At 35.2% G+C, this 17,742-nt stretch overlaps 1 protein-coding gene across 7 annotated transcripts in view; it reads right to left on the bottom strand.

The window, feature by feature from the left end:
- Positions 1 to 17,742, bottom strand: part of DMD (dystrophin) — a 1,157,417-nt gene that overhangs the window by 753,248 nt on the left and 386,427 nt on the right. For all 7 annotated transcript variants that reach the window (XM_075520648.1, XM_075520634.1, XM_075520658.1 and 4 more), the window contains 3 exons: positions 13,722 to 13,809; positions 6,138 to 6,379; positions 4,520 to 4,700 (listed from right to left, as the gene is read on the bottom strand). In XM_075520648.1, coding sequence (XP_075376763.1) covers positions 4,520 to 4,700; positions 6,138 to 6,379; positions 13,722 to 13,809 — 511 coding nt within the window. The remainder of the gene's footprint in view (positions 1 to 4,519; positions 4,701 to 6,137; positions 6,380 to 13,721; positions 13,810 to 17,742) is intronic.

Genomic DNA, 17,742 nt, shown 5'->3' with positions numbered 1-17,742 from the left:
AAGTCTTTATATTGATGACTTCATAAAAGCTGTGATTCCCTTCTCCCACATCTTTCACCAGAAACTCTCAAAGTGGAATCATAAGGAATCTCGTATAATACATAATCAATGTTCTGCAAGTGCTTTAACACTTCCAATTCTTTTATTTATTAACCTCTTAAAAGAAATAGAAGGGAAGCCCTTCTCCAGTTCTACAAGATCTAATGTAACAGTAAATATCTTCTAAAGATACAAAATTTTTAGGTGGTTTTATTTCCCATTCTTATAAATCTTCATTTTTACCACAGAAGAAAAGGATATAGTGACCTACAGGGTAGAGCACATTATCCCATACACATTCATTTCACAGGTTGTTTTGTCCTTTCATTCTTTATTTAAATAAACAATAATTACTGGAGGAAACGGATGCAAAAGAAAAATGAAATTACTTGCATGTTACTTATTAAAATAATATTTTCTCACACACATCTGAGCTGTATCTTCAGCAAAAAAGGAACATTCAAGGAAAGTTAAGCAAACTTTATCCCTCAAAACCAAACAGCAATGAATATTACTGCTACTAAATCATAGTTCAGGTCTTATGAAAAACTTACAGTTATCAAATTTACAGGACACTTGCTTAAAATTTTTCTTCCTCAAGTATGCAATGATTGGTGAAGGATTATTATACATATCATAACAATTTCACTGTCACTTATAAACTGTCTCTAAGATACTTATAGCATGAAAATAAATTAGCAGTTCAAAGTTTAAGCAAAAGCAGACAAATGACAGACTAAAACTCCAAATGGTCATCATACTGTTATGGTTACTGCGATTTGTTGTGTTATAAAACTATGCCAAGACTGAGTTGAATGAACTCTATATAATGCAGCCCTCTTTAAGATACTGTACTAGTGGCTTAGGGAGAAAAGTGGTGTACGTGCAAAATAACTGTAAGCATGGGGTGGGTAAATAAAAAGTCTAAAGAATCTTGACGTGATATAGAAGGCAAAAACTTTCTAAAGTCCTTGAAACAAATAGGAGAAACATCATTTAAATGCAGATGAATGATTCATCATCAATAGTAATAATAACAACAATGACGATGATGACTTCACCTTTGGGAATTACTGATCCTACAAAGGTAGCATCAGAATTTGAAAGTACAGTGCATGAATTTATGAAGCAGGGAAAAATGGAAATAAGTATGACTTTTCCTTTGCCATCTCCATCTTGATATTCTTAATTTCAGCTCCCACAAAAGCTTTTTTTTTTTTAGTTACTTTCTAAAAATCCAATCACACTCCCCAAACCCCCTCTGAAGAACAATCTTGTCACACTGAGAGCGTGTCAGAAGGCTTCTCACTGAAGACCACAGCTGAGTAAGAGTTCACCTCAGGAAGACTAAAAAACAGAAGCATCTTAACGGAGTTTGCTCCAGTCACAGTGCAAGACGAGTGCTGGAATGAATCAGCTGCCACCTGGGAAGCAGGTTGAGCCAGGGAGCACTCACCTGACACTGACTGCCAGCTCCCCCTGCGCTGAGAGGGAACGGGTGGCTGACCAGGCTGCTCCCTAGAAATCTCTCTGACACAGCAGCAGTTAATTTCAAGACAAATAAATATAAAGTTCAACTCCTCATTCTTCACCAAGGCAATTATAAAACTAAGAATTTCCTTGGGAAATCACATTAGTCATATTCGAATTATTGCCATGATTGTCCATTTCACTCCCTTGTGTACATTACTGAATAGTTTGAAAGCGCTGTCTGACTTCTATTTTTTCTATATACCAGTATTCTAGAAATGACTCTAAATGTGTTCGGGGAGGAGAGAGAGCTGGAATGATGGATATACCATCTTCAAAAGGATCAATTACCTATGGATATACAGACATTCTATAAAGTAAGAAAAATGAGGTCATATTTCCTCATATTTTATGAGGTTGCATTTCCTTCATAAACAACATTGCAAAATAGTGAAAAAACAACCAAATAGGTTTTAGAATTGGCTTTAAATTAGGTTTTATAATTGGAAGTGCTAATCAAATAATGGAGAAAAACATTTCAGAAAATCTGAGTTAATCTTTTATGATATTTTATTAAGAAATCTACTGTGCAGCATAGAGAAACTACTAAGCACTTTTGAATCTAAAAAAACCCCAAACCAAAACCACTACCACCACCCTCAGAAAAACCCATCAAAACCTAACCAAACAAAAAATATTTGAAGGAGACAACCTCCTAGAACTAGAGAAAACTTTTTTTGGGGGAAAAAATTCCCTTGGAAAACAGAACAGAATAGCTAAATACCCTTATTCATCAGAAAAGATAATGGAGTAATGAAACATTAAAAGAAAACCGACACAAAAACCCCAACTCCCTAATGATGAATCAAAAAAATCTTTCTAGCACATGCAGGTTATATGCACAGGAAAGAAAAAAGGAGCAAATACTACCACTGATCTGCAAAACATCATTCAGCCTTTAAGAAATTGCCCTATCTATAGAAAATAATTAATTGCAAATAATTTATGCAAATAAAAGATGGAAATATCTAAAATGCTCTAGCAAAATTTCAACATTTTCTATTAAACCAAGGCTAAAATAAAGACATGGGATATGGCTTTTTCTCTATCCGTTCAACAGAAGAAAAACAGTCATTGGCGAAAGCAGAAGAAACTCAGACTCGAGCCAAATTTTCTGTGCTTCATCTTTGGGGTTTTTTTCACATTTTTTGATTCGTAAGACTTTCCTGAAACAGGATTAGACTTAATGTAGTATCCCAAGCATGGTCATTCATGTCTACAGCAGAGTTATGAAAGGAAGCTAGCACTTTGGATAAAGCTGTATATAAAATTTCTGAAGATAAAATGTGATTGACATCATAATCTCACCTAAAATCTCACTATAGGTATGTACTGTATGGGATAAAACAGTTTCATCTTGACAGCTGAACTGTTTGAGATGAAGCACCTGTGATGCAGAGCAGCCACATAAAATAATAACAACAGACCAGGGCTCCATAAAATATTGCTTCAGGGACCTCTGTTCTCTAGCAGTGTAGGAGACGCTCCCCAGCCCGTTCAATGCTGTCACCTCAGCAATGAACTCAATGCTGCTTCTGCGGCTGGCCAGGACACTGGAGCAGCGTACTGCAGCATGGGAGTGGGAATGAACAGCTACAGCCAGGAAGAACTTTACCAAAGCCCCTGCTTGCTGGCTTTACAGTTCAGGCAATGAACGCTAGTCATCTTACAGGACTAACCAACTGGTTAGTTCACAAGGTCTCGTTATAGTAAAATTAGGTGAGGCAAAACCAGCAATTACACAAAATTGGATATAGAAGAAATCATAAAGAAGCTAGCATTTACCATATTTTCCTGTTGGCAGAATGGTAACTGATTTCAGCACATAAACCAGTGCGGCATTAAAAGTTTTAAAATCTTATCCATTGTATGGCCTGACTTTAGAGTCATGAATAAACTTTACACTTCTTGATACTGAATTTCTACAGCTCATTCTTTCATCACATGCTATGGCACACTTGCATTTTATTTCTTCAGTTCTCCTATGCACCATCACTTCTTCAGTTTGAGTGTGTGTGCATGTGTGAAATAACCACAGCAGCACAATAATGCAGTGTTGTTGAAAAAAATCCATCTTTAAAAATGGAATCATGCCAAAACTCTCCATGAAAGAATTTAGGAGGAATACGATAAAGATCCACTAGAAGGAGCTAGCACTATGTCTAATTTCAAAACAGTACAGTCATTTACAGATATTGTTGGTTTAAGGGGCAAATAATCTCTTTGCTGTTGAGAAAAATTAATTTTATGTTTTTATCTGATACATTATTTTAAATTTCATAATCAAATACAGAAAGTGTACAGTAGTCACTGACATGCTATGTATCTTTAATAAGGAATAAACTCAACTTTCTATTTTGGTATAGCATCTTCCTGTTTTTGAAAAATGCATTTTATTAAAAATATTGTAAATAATATTATAACTAGCAGTCATATATTCTGTCTTGCAAAAAACGAACAGTTCACCAGATGATGAATAACTAGATACCCTAAAGTAGCTACTCTCTTTGATGAGCTTTATGGAGTTAAATTTCTATTCTAGGAAAATCTAGAGCAGATTCACTTCTGCAATTAAATTCTCCCTCCTCTCTGCTGACAGAGGTAGACAGCCCTGTGTCATAACCTGACTAAACAAAGACTGTTTTATGTTGCCAAAAAATATCACTGAATCTGTCCACAAACATGCTAACAAAAGGAGATCTGATGGTAGGACTACATTGAGTATAACCTTTGCTTCTGAATAGTGTACCTTCCCTTGTTTTCCTATTAATATAAAAGATATAACACATTGATAATTTCTGAAAGACTAATTCAATTAAAAAAAAGACCACCTAAATTGTACTACTGGCTTAGCATGACAAAAGCAAATATAAAAGTAGGAAAGCAAAATATATACACCTATTCTTTGCATGCTAGTCAGGCAAATTGACTTCTTGTCATGAACACTTACTGGTCTGTAGCTGCTTTTCTCTGGCCTGCATGTCAGCAAGTATTTGTTTGAAATGGCTGGTAAAAGCAGTAAGGTCAACATCCAGAAACACTGGCCCTTGTTCTTTCTCTTTGAGCGCTTGACTTTGAGCCTTTAGCTGTTCAATTTGAGGCTGAAGGGTTGACATTCGAATGATTTCATCCTGCATTTTTGAACAAAAACCATCAAGATAAAGCTGTCCAACAAATAAAATAGCTAGTGCCATGAAATCACCACTGTTTCAATGCACATTACACAACTGTTTTGCATCCAACTACATCAGTTACAACAGGAACAAATTCAACATTTTTAATCATTTCTCAAAAATCAATACCTCTGCTCCCAGTACGATGCTCTTACCATTGTTTAAAGTCACTTTCACAAAATATTATCATGTTAGTAGTGTAATGCTCAAAGAAAATGAGATAGATTGTACATTAAAATTCCATGGCCAAGGAGCATCCTTTTCATGTGGAGCTGCAAAGATAAAAACTCCACATGTCCCATAATCCTGGACTCATCTCTATTAGATTATATACAGGCTAAACAGTATGAAGTAGAAAAGGAGAGGTGAAGATGCATAGTGATTTCTAGCAGCCCCACAGTAACACATTACAGGCTGGGGTTGTGCTATTATACCTTCAGAAGACCTTGTACACACTGTGACACTTGCAACTACTACGTAAAAAGAAATGAGGAAAGTAAGCCAAATGTACAGTTCATAGTAGAGCTAGTGTAAGAGAAGCTTTCTGCAAGAAAACAGAGAACCCCAGTAAGCACAATGCCAGCTTGGAAATGCCTGAAAATAGAAGCAATAGCACAGATCTAAATTTGGGTTTCAAACATTGTTTTCAGTTTGAGAGCTTCTAGAGCCAGAGATTTCATAAAGTCAAACTTCTACAAGTATGTCGTGCAATTTATAATTCATCACTACATCTCAATAGATTATTGTAAAAAAATATTAGCTTGTAAGTAATCTCCACCCACAGAGTTGTCTACAGTAAGAGAGATAAGCAAATTTCTATGATGGTGCAGCACAAAAATGAAAACATTTAGGGAGAATAGTAAGTGAATTGGTGTGACCATTTCTGTACAACTATTGTAATTCTGTCATATGATGACAGATGAATATTCCTCCATTTGACTACACAATCCACCCTGCAGGGTATGTAACAAGTAAAGTGGTCTGCAATGGCAGAATTTTGGACTTGACCACGAAGACAATTTTCTGGCCCAGATCCTTATGACAGAGGTGATGAGCAACAGTTTCTTAATGAGGAACCAAAGGCACAGATTCTTACAGGAGAAAATAAAAGAAAAAGAGTTTAGGGGCGTAGTTCCCTATCTTTAGGTATGTAAGTATCTTAATAACTAAATATTTGGGGTGGAGTTTTAAATACCCATAGGCTAGGTTCTATTGCCTCTTTATTTCTTTACCAGTCTTTCCTTTCCTTGAATAAATATTTTCAATAATTACCTTAGAAAGATAAGGAGTCCATTTTCCACTTTTATATTGAAATAGTGTAGGTCATAATCTGGCCTACTGTTGGAACACCTATGAAGTACTATACCATAAAAAACTTGGAGAAGAATCTCTAACCTTGCATTTTTCCAACTGAGTTTTTACTGTAGCAGGATCTGTTGCTGGTGTGGGTTGTGCTTTCAGCCAGTTTTCTGCAGTAATTGCTGTCTGCTCCAGTTGCTGCAGCTGGGAGTAGAAGTCAATGATGTTATTTTGGTACTCCAGCCATGCCAGTCTTTCACTCAGCAACTGACAGAACTCAATCCAGCGGCTCTTCAGCTGCTCTGATGCTTGTCTAATGTTGTCAGCATTCAGACCCTCTAGAAAGAAAACAGGAGAATAAGTTCAACACTTAAAGATAAATAAGACACAAAGAAAAAAAAAAAAGTAAAATAATTTAACAATTCAATTTCTGTTTTTGAGAGCTCATAAATCCAGTTAATGATTTATCATCAAATAACAGTCCTGAACATGCAGATGTTACACATTAGTGGAGAAAGCATTTCAAAAATATTTTAAGTTGCTGCCAGGGTACTTTTGTTGCTATGGGAATGAATTATAAAGTGCACTGAAGTACAAGAATGGGAATAAAGCAGAGAGTGAGATACAACACATAAAGCTAATTAAAACTGCTGTAAGAAATAAGAAAATGCCTGACAGCTGGATTTTGAAAACTATGTCTGGACTATAATTAGATTTTAATGTACAAGACTGTTGGGTTTTTTTATGAAAAGACCGATTTAAATGAATGGGAACTCTATTCCGCAGTTATTTTGATGTTTCTGATAATCCAACCCTTAAGTTTTGCGTTACATGTTATTTTAGAAATATCGTTAAGCACTGAGGAATAAACATATGATCAGATCAAACCTCCATCTAGGCCAGTCCTGTGTGTCCAACAGTGACGGTCAGCAGACATTAAGCAAGGACTGAGAGCTGAGAAACCATAGGTGACAATTCTCTACCATTATTTTCAGACAGGGTTTGGTTTCTCTGATATAGTGCCTATTTCTGTCTGTTGTTAATAATCATGCTTAAATTAAAGTTCATAAAAGAAAACTGACTTTAGTTATTAGCAACAAGGCAATTACTTAGAACTATTTAAAGGTAAAAGAGCTCTATATACTCTGTGAAGAAAGTAAGGCACTTCATATTAAAGATAAGCAAAGGGGTCTTACAATAACATCATTTATAATTATTCCGAAACTTGAACTCACGCTGAGTTCAAAAGACTATTAACTTAAGCATCTCATTTATTTTTCAGAGGAAGTTTAAATGTAATCCCTAACCTTTTTTACTGGCATGACATGTAATGATACACATAGCAATAGGACCGGTATTGATTTCAAAATTAATAAACTGCTCAATCCATTGAGTAATGCTATATGCTTAAGAACATTTTAAATAACATCATCACTTAGTCATACACTAGTTAACCAGTAAAAAAGAAGCTATGTTTTTATCAAAATAATCAAATTTAGGGTGTTCTTCTATTTCTTAAAAACAAGTTCAAAAGCAAATGAGACAAAAGCCTTCAGTGCTATACTTCCATGATTTTTGATACACTGTCAATATGGTTTATCTTGTTTGCAACCTGTACTTCCAATCTGCAGGAAAATTTCTTTATCAGGGATAAAAAATAGTAAAGTTCATGTGCAATTTTTGAAGGTAGGACATGGGAAATGGAGTCCTACCTTCAGCTAAATGGCTTAAATAAAAAAAAGTACTGGAAATTCATTATAATAAAATTTTCTAAGAAATTACTATAAAGGATGCTATATGGCAAACGGCAGTAAATGATAATCTGGGATCATGTCTGCTGTGGAGCACCATAGTTCTCTAGCAAATCCTATTCTGGATTCAGCTCAGGGCTATTCCATTCAGAGTCGCTTGGAAACAGCGCACTTGGAAACAGATTGTGCAGTACCTGATAGCGGTTCCCTGGACATGCTCTGTTTCTAGGACGTTGCCCTAGCCAAGCTAATTGTACACGATTTCAAAAAGTACAAGCAAAAATGTAGAAAGATAGAAAGCCCAGTATTACTGGGAGATAATGGCAACTGTGGTGGTTGGAGAGGCTATACATACACATTATACTCCGGAAACTGGATGGCACAGTTTAAAGGCTGAGCAAGGGTATAAAATAAACTTTAAAGCATAAAGAGGTAAACAGTATTTTGACACATCTTAATAAAATCCAACAGTGATCTGGTCTTTTGTGTGCGTGTGTTTGCATCTGGAGATGTGGTATGCATAATTACATTTTCCTAAAGTGTAATGTCTAACAAACAGAATAATACGTGAAGAGGCAGCATAAACCTGAATGGCATAGCATGTCTGAATAACAACAATCGAAGATGACCAGACACATAGATACTGAATCTTACCAACAGCAAGAACAAACACACGTATAGAAGACGAGCCTTTAATTAGGCTATATTTCAAGAATTGCTTCTGTGCTGTTGTGACTTTGGTTATAAAAATGCTGTATACTCATTACAGACAGCAGGTATCTTTGCTGCTGTGTTCTCTGAACCTGGAAGACACTGCCTATGAGTTTGGCAGAGTAGATATAAAAAGATCACTTCTATTTATTCCTTCTTTCCTCTCTTTTCAGCTGCCACAGTCTCCAAAGTACCCTTAGGCAAGATTATGATTACCAGGGGAAGTGCAGTCATGGATTCTCCTTACATAATAATACTTTTCACTGCAATATTTTCTTCAAGGATTCAGAGAGGACTGTATTTCAGCTGAAAATCTAGATTAATCAGATCCTCTTTTCTTCTTTTCACTCATACGTCCCTCTTAACATAACATTTAAATATCTAAAAATACCTAATATTATTCGATTTTCTTTAATTCTTTTCTTTGTTATCTAAACTTTGAGTCTAAATGTGATTCCACAAATGCACAGATGAACAAAGAAATGCTTTTGCTCTCCATGTAACTGAAGTGGACAATACAAGATTGGAGTGTGCAGAGCCACGTTTGGTAAAAGATTGCAGAGGTGCACCTCCATTAGGAAACACAAAATCCTATTGAAAAGAAGACCCATCTGAAAATCTCTACAGGATGCATTTTTAAAACTCTCTTAATTCACAGTCCTCTCAGGTAACTCAAAGTTGTCTATCAGATGTCGGTATGTCATTTCCAGAAGGATGCAAGAAAATGGCCATTACGTGCACTTGAACTCATTTGGGTCAAAATTTTGTCTTATTTTGAAGAAAGCTAATCCTCCATCTCATTGAAAATGACAAATTATTAACTATTTGAGTAGTTGATGCAATGAGGGCATAATTTTAATGTTTTTATTTGCTCATTACATTGGTGAAAATCAAGAATTTGAAACTTACTTCCATGATAAGTACTGATTTCTTCATTATCTTTAGGAACTTTAGCAACCACCAGCTTTCATTCATGATGTTAACATCAATCCCCTTACTCTGCTTCACTCATGGCAGCAAGACATATCAAAAGTTGACAACCAGGCGAAGAAACAATATAAAACCCATTCTCTGGTGAAACAATATTATTTTAGGTATAATGGTCCATAATATTTTCATGTTTCATATTCTAAAAGCTTCTGATATAATCAGTGAATAAATATACTGTACCCAGAGGAAACAGATCATTATCTGAAGTGCATCCATTAATTTTATTACCTTGTGTACTGCGCATAACAAATTGTGTCTGAATATTTTTAATTGTGCAGCACCTTACATGCAAGTACTTTGGAATTGCCACTTAATATGAAGTATATCTTATTAAGTGCATTTATCATTTGCTATGGTTCTATGATAGAATAATGTAATATTATCTGTGTCTTTATAGCTTTTGATGCATAAGCGTATGTGAAATGGTAACTCACAGGATAATATATTACTTCCACAGAACAACGGCACTTAACAATTACGTGTTTTATCACAACAAACTCATTTGTATTCACTTTAATGCTGCTTATCAAAATTCTCTGAGTATTCATTTTGATGCCCTATTTATTTTATTCTGAACTACTATAATAGTCAAGTGTCCACTCAAACTGCTAAACTGCTTCACTCATGCGTCAACAGACTTGTTATTCTATTTCAGAATACAATTTAGAAAAGAAAAACAGAATAGAATTTTTTCCTAGAACCGCTGGTGAACAGAAGATATAAGTTTTCATTGAGTGTAATCATCAGACGTCTTTAAAAGCATGGGCAAGGAGAGGCAGAGCATGGCCCATGTAGAAGATGGGTGGCTGGGTAAAGAATCATCCACCAAAAGCGTAAGTGGTTTCCCCTGTGATGGGAAAAGTCCTTCCAATGGCAATATCCAGACACACTGCTTACAAACACAAGAACAGTTGCACTCTGTGAGATGGCAGTTCTTTCTAGTGCAAAATACTTTTGCTGACAATGGCCAAAAGCATTTACTTAAGGCAAGAATAGTGCCCTGTATAAATACACTTCCTCAGTACATTTTCCTCTGTGCTAAGGAACACATAAATGAAACCCTAAATAAATCAATCCAATTCTCTCCAGAATTTGAATCCTATTTTACTTATTCCCCCTCCTATCACAGTAAAATTAAAAGCAAGAAAATAAATACAAATGACACAACAATGAAATTCGCCACCACTCTGAACTCTCTCTTACAATCCACCAGACATCTTCATCTTTTTATGTTCTTCATCCGTTACATTCAGAATCTTGTTTATGAGCAAAGAGGAAGCACATCTTATATATAAGTAAAGCCAAGAATTTAGTGATAGCATAATTGGAATCTTAAAGAGTCTAATCATTATTAGTCCAGATCTAATTGATACACAATAAGTAAAAAATAACAATGCAGTTAAAATTGTCATCACTTGACTTCACAATTGATCTATGCCTTAAATCTGTTTGCCTTGTGTAGTCTTTTAATTACAGTTACACTGCAAATGCATGACAATCACCAATTGTATCACTGACTGGTTTCCCTAAAGAAAGTACCACACAGAATAATGATGGGAGCATCATCATTTGTGATTTGTAAATTGTGACAGTAAAAAAGGTTTTTCATTCAAGATAACATAGTACATCTTCCCTCCACTAGATGTTAAACTGCGTGTCTCCCACAAATCCATAAAGGCACATTAATTTCAGTTCCTTCCCATGTTAGGGAAAAGAGTTCCAGCATTAGAAGACGAAGGTATGTAGGCATAGTCAGTCTGGTCTGTTGAACCTTATTTTGGAGATCCAGCAAAATTTTCCTATGCTACATCCTTTCTTTTTGTTCTTAGTGAATCCAGAAATCAACCCTCCCCCCCCCCCCCAACCCAGAGATGAAGAATGTATGTCCCAAATTAATTTCCACAAGCCACACAAAGGGTAAAGAAACTTAGTTGGATTATTGTGGAAAATATAAAGCTGCATAAATTTATTACAGTTTGAAATGTAGGTTTAAAATTGAGTTACTTTTTTTACATAACTTTTAGTTCAATATCAATTTAGAGATAATCCCATTAATTGCAATTGCATTAGATCATAATGATTTGGAAGAAAAGACAAAGAGAAAACTTGTTGTATTTAACTGTACAAAGGCTGAACATGACAGTTAACTTCCTCTATACTCAAAGCGTAATTCTGAACACCTAGCAAGATATTCCATTTGCAAATTCTTTATTAAAATCATCTTACAGTTCTCCTCAACTAAGGTTAATTATTTAATTCTACTCTCTACCGTTCCCACCTGGTGGTGATTACTGAATTATTTAACCATTTCATACACTGTTCTTCAAACTGCCTTTGCAGCAGTGGAGTAGCTGAAATTCCCATAAACATTTTAGGCTTCAAGTCCAGAGGAACTGTTTCTCTTTTCAAAGGAATTGTTTCTTCCCTAAAACCATGACAAAAAGGGATCTTCATTCTCACAGGCAACTAACCTGTCATCCTTGCTAGAATATTCTTGCTACCAAGGCGACCATGACATACGGCATGATACAGAGCTCAGAGCAGTTGACAGGAAACAGATCAAGTCATGCTGGCTTAGCTAGTCTTACCCAGTGCTTGCACCCAAACTGGAAGACATGCTTCCTACAAAAAGGTGTGATTTGGGAGATATTGGAAATATTTATATGCACATCTAGCCACAGTCGAGATCACAACATCTATAAACCATGAATAAGCATGCACCCGTGGACTGAAGGAGAAAAAAAGAGAACCTTAAGTTAAAACCACAAGAGAATATTTAAGATAGAATCTTAATCTACTTGATACTAGACATGGTAGATAGTACAGTACCAGAAAAGTAATATATAATGTGCTAGTAAGTTCTGCAACTAAAACCAAAATTAGTCACCAGAAAGTACGATATAATCTAAAGAAACTGAAGCTGGAATTCTTGAGGTGCAAGTCTGCATGTGGCCAAAGGAAGAGTGGTGCACTGCTAAATGTGTCCTAGACAGATTCTACCCAAAATAACAGACTCGATGTGGCAGCACACAAATTTCAAATACTGCCTTAAAAGTCCTGTACAACCAGTTCTCCCAGGCAGAAAACACGTCAAAAAAAATTCACAGAATTTTTTATACGATCAGCTGTGGAAAACTGCCCAAATGATTTCAAAGAGGGTGCACATGTTACCAGACTCCCTTCAGTCTATTCACTGAGCCTAGGACGGGAACCCTTGCAACAGTTGTTACAGTAATGATAATTAAATACGTCCCACACGTTAAATATGGTCACTTTTAAAATATTACACCTTCATACTTAAGCAAGATAATCTTAGGATTCCATCAAATTTGTTTAGCTTGGCCAGTTAGTAACTCAAACTCCAAGCACTTCATTTTTAGCAATTACATTCTTGGTTCTTCATTATAAGAACATAATATAAAATATATGTTCTGAAGCTCAGTGTATTCAACATCTATATTTCTGGTAATCACATCAGTATGACAGATGTTGGCCCCTGTTTAATATTTTAGTACAAAGTTAGACATTCTTTAATATCAAGGACGATGGCATGACTTACAATTTTACTTCCATCTACCTTTCTTTTGTTTTTGTTTTTCCCTTAAAAATATCCAGAAGTTCAAAAGAATTACATAAAAGAATATTTTTTTAAATCAGTAATAAAAATAAAAAACTTACAACTAATTTTCTTTTTTAAGAGTTGTATAAGCTTTGACATTTATTGTCTTTGAAAAGCCGAATGCCAAAGAGCTCTTCCAAAACCCAATAAAATCTTATATTTTCTATGACACAAAACATTACAGCAATATGTATATTACAAAACATACATTGTATATAATAAGTCAGAAAGCACTTTTTTCAAACTGTTCAGAGTAATGCCTTCAGAGCTTTCTAACTCAGATGAGTTAATGTACCTTCAAAAGCTTAGCATACTCAGAAAATAAGATTACAACTTAAGTCTCTGCGCAGAACAGATTGTTAATATACAGTTCATTACTGTGAGCACGTTTTACACACATTTCTTTTCATGGTACTAAAGTGGTAAGCTTTTTTCCTCTTTTCTAATTAACAGATTTAACATTCAGAAATAATAAAAGAAATATAAGGTAATATTACTTTACTGTTCCATTTAGACAGTATTTGCTAATATAATTCTTGTGATAAATATGAACCTGCACATTTATCAAATCGCTAAGAAGATTATCTAAATCAACTCCCATGTAATTACCATTCACCATCTGTTCCACCAGGGCTTCAGCTGATCTGCTGGCATCTTGCAGTTTTCTGTACTTCTCAGGCTTTTCTCGCTGGATGGCCTGCAGCATGACAGGAAAGGTGAGTATTTCAACAGAGGGATTTTGAAGAAGAAAGTAATTAATCTCAGGGATGTCTTCTGATTTCTCGAGACCATTTAACCTGTCATATTGCCCTGCCAGCCTCCCAGTTTGCAATGAAAGCAGCAAGTACCAGATAGCATCAGGAAGGGATTCAGTCATGAAGTCAAATACATAAACTGAGAATCAGAACACAACAGAGTTGACAAATGATACATGTCAGTATTTTACAGACAAATAAAAGACATACAAATTAAGAGCTATTCAAAGCCCAATATTCAGAATAAAAATATACTTTCAACAGAAATTCCTTGTGGAGGAATAGATTTGCTCATTTCTCACACAGCTCCTATCGACAACAGCAAGAATTGAGCACACTAAACAAACCACAGGGTTTCATAACACACTACAGTATTGAACCCATATACCATTTGATTGCTTACTTTACTCTTTTGATGGCAAAAAAAACCCTGTAAAATGCATATTAAAGTAGATATCTAACATATATATGAACATATATAGCAGACATCCATATATGAAGTACTAAGTAAGAATGAGAATTAAGTGCAGAATTAGACAGGCTTCTAGTTATGTATTGTCTCTAATAGTCTCAATTCACCTTTCTGTCCTCAAAAATTTCTCACCCATGCTCAGGCTAGCACTCAGGCTAGCTGGTAATGGCTGGTAAAGGCTAGCTGCTAAAGTTTCAGGATATAGTAGGAATCTAAGTTTCTCATTTCATTTTGGGTTGGTAGCAATACAGATGGAAAGCAAAATAATCTTAGATCTGACAACCCCTCAATGCTGTCTCATAATTAACATCATGAAGTCACTCTGTTGATTTTAAAGTAACTTAGTTGTATAATTTAGGTGCAATTTAGAAGCTCTAAATCAGAAGCCCAAAGAAGAAGCATAGGGCCACAGCCAAGTTTGATACCAAAAATAAAACAGACTATGTATCTCCCAGAGATCCTGACCAACACAGTCTCCCATAAATCAGAGTCCCTCACCTTATCGCAGCAGATACACACATACAAAAGGATATGGCACTGCAAATCCTACATGACGTGTATGGGAAGATAACACACAACCCTGGCTATGGCTTCTCAGTCTGGCTGACCCCATTAGGCTTCCCGATCACCTTGTTTATTCCCATAGCAAAGGTGTATTCTGTGTGACTTCACTCTTTGGGTGAAAAGGTTCCTTGCAACTGTAAAGAAACCTCAAGTAGGCTTCTTAGGTGTCTAAGAAATGCATTTAGTAGAACAATCTTACAAACTTACATTTGAAAATGTTATTTTTCAAAGAGATTGCTATGCTTAGGAGGAAGTAATATAAACACCTTTGAATAAACTCTCTTAAAATAACTTTTAAAGTGTGATGCTTAAAACGTCTTCAGTTTAATAGGCAGCAGCTCCCTGGAAGACTTTCCTAGGTTAGGAGACACTCAGAACTTTAAAGAGAGACTTTCAGTTAAATTCACACATTTCCACAGCCTACTTATAACTGCCATTCATTTGTGTATATAGAAAGGATTAAACAGCAGGCTTTCTAACAATATGCCAAAGCTTCTATCAAACACTTTCAATAATACAATTTTGTATAGATAAAATATATAAAGAAAGGATATTTAGAGAAGAATTAGGGATGGAAATATTTTGGATTTTATAAACATATCTTTAATATATACCTAAATTATCACTGAAAGATTACAAAGTTTAATCCTAATGCGTTAAAGATGACTGTATGAATTATTTATAATTTTTGTAGGTCAGTAAAATCTTCTACCATTCCACTGCAAAATTTCAATAGTCTCCAAATTTAAAAAAAAAGTCTATTAATTCTCTGCGGAGTTCCAAAATTTCTTATAGAATCTTAATTAATACTACTCTGTCTGTAATGCCAGGTATAATTAGCATGAGTCTAACTACAGAGAACTCAAAGGAATCATAAAAACACTAAAATATACTGAAAATAATTTTACTCCGTCTGGAATGCCAGATGCGTAATTATCATGAGTACAACTGTAGTGAGCACAAACGAATCATAAAAAAACCCCTAAAATATACTAAAAATTAGCTTTTTGAAATATAAAAATGATATGACATTGAAGCTTGTGGCAGTGAAACCTTCAGTGTCCAGTAATACACTATGTCCAGAAAAATGCGGATAAATGTCCACCTCTCTCCTGAAAGATTAAAGTTTCCAAGTCCTGACAGAATATATAAGCACTATATGTGAAGCCCTTAAAAATAAACATGAAAATTTGGTACATATCAAACTTTCTGTCAACTACTTTTCTCCATTTATTTCTGTGTAATTAGTACATATTAAAAAAATGAAGGTCTAACACTGCTTACAGGAAGACATCTGCTTACACACAGAAAGCACAATGCTAGCCAAAGGAGGAAAGATTGTCACCCTGGTCCTCATACAAAGACAAATTACCTGACCTGGGGAGAAAGGAGGAAATCCACCCTAGTTTCTTCATTGTACTAATCACATAGTCCTGCCATTACTCTGTACACACTGCCGTTGTTTGCTAAACCTGCAAACTGTGTCTTGGATTTTTAAGCCCCTCAGAAGAAGGATTTCCATAAGCACATGTAAAGTGTCTAGAAACGAAGGGAGAAGGACTCCTGTAACAGCTCTTATTTATCTCTTTGGCTCTGTTTTGTTCATTTTTTTCCTTTAGTAAAAGGGATAAGACTCTAGATCCAGGTTTATTTGTGACAAAAGTAGACTGGGATAAGTTTGAAGAGGTTTGTGAAGTTTTGAAACTTAGATTCTGTACATCGTAATCACCACTTTTTTTGATGGGAAGTTGTGGTAGCTGCGAAGTCACTTCAAAATATTTCCAAATATATAACTTTCCCTCTTTCTACTCTTTTTGTTTTCTATAAAAGATTTTTCAGAAAAAATACACCAATATGAGAAAAAAAGTTACCTTTACAGGCTTTCACCAAATCGGGGACTAATTCTCTTTTGAACTATTTTGTAACTGGCAATGCAAATGTATAATAGCCTAGTTTTAACTGATTGAATAACACTAAAAATTCATCTTTAGCTAAATGCCAGCCAAAGGTGAAGAGGCTATTTTCACAATGCTGAGCGTTTTATTTGACCCTGAGATTTTAGTTGGCAGTTAATGACTTCATAACCTAGCAAACACTGATGGTCCAAGGAATTAGAATGTTATTCATACCAAATCAACATCCTACTTTGAAAGCTCTGTGAAAGGATGCATGGTAGCAGTAATCCCTGACTTCCTATGACTCTGACCAATTACCCCCGAGGGCAGGAGATGGCAACATTATCATCACTGGCTCTGACAGTGATTCAGCTTTCAAACATCCAGGCCCAACACAGCATGTCTGAAAAAGGTCACTAAAACAAAACGAACAAATGAGAATGGGGCTTTTGGGAATGCCAAGAGAACAAATTTAATTGTCTAGAATATCTGACATTTTTCCTTACATCTGTTCCTTATATGTTTACCTTTGATGCTGAATTTCTAGGTGCTTCTTCTTGGCTAACCAAAACTCCTTTCAAGGAGTTTTATTCCCAGTTTATTGATGTATAGTCTCAAATCTGACTTACTATTAAGCAGGATTTTCTATCTAGCAAGTTTTAATTTTTTGCACCTGAATCTTCATATATTTGAACTTGCAATACTGAAAGTTCATTATGGCTTAAGAAAAAAACAAAAAAAGGTCTGAGTCATTTTTAGGTCTGTTTTTAATAAAATATATGTACTAACTGTAAAATGTTAACAGAGTGATGCAGCGTAATGAAGTTTACATCGTGAATGTTTGGATGTCTTCATTATTTAGGAGTAGTATGGTTGTTCCACAGTGAAACTCCTATACTTACGGCATCCCCCCTCTCTGGCCAGGTAAGGCAAATATCTTTCTT

Source organism: Mycteria americana, chromosome 1 (assembly GCF_035582795.1).
Source record: "Mycteria americana isolate JAX WOST 10 ecotype Jacksonville Zoo and Gardens chromosome 1, USCA_MyAme_1.0, whole genome shotgun sequence".
Classification (NCBI taxonomy): domain Eukaryota; kingdom Metazoa; phylum Chordata; class Aves; order Ciconiiformes; family Ciconiidae; genus Mycteria; species Mycteria americana.
Note: the sequence above shows the minus strand (reverse complement) of the source record. Positions and strands in the feature narration are given on the sequence as shown.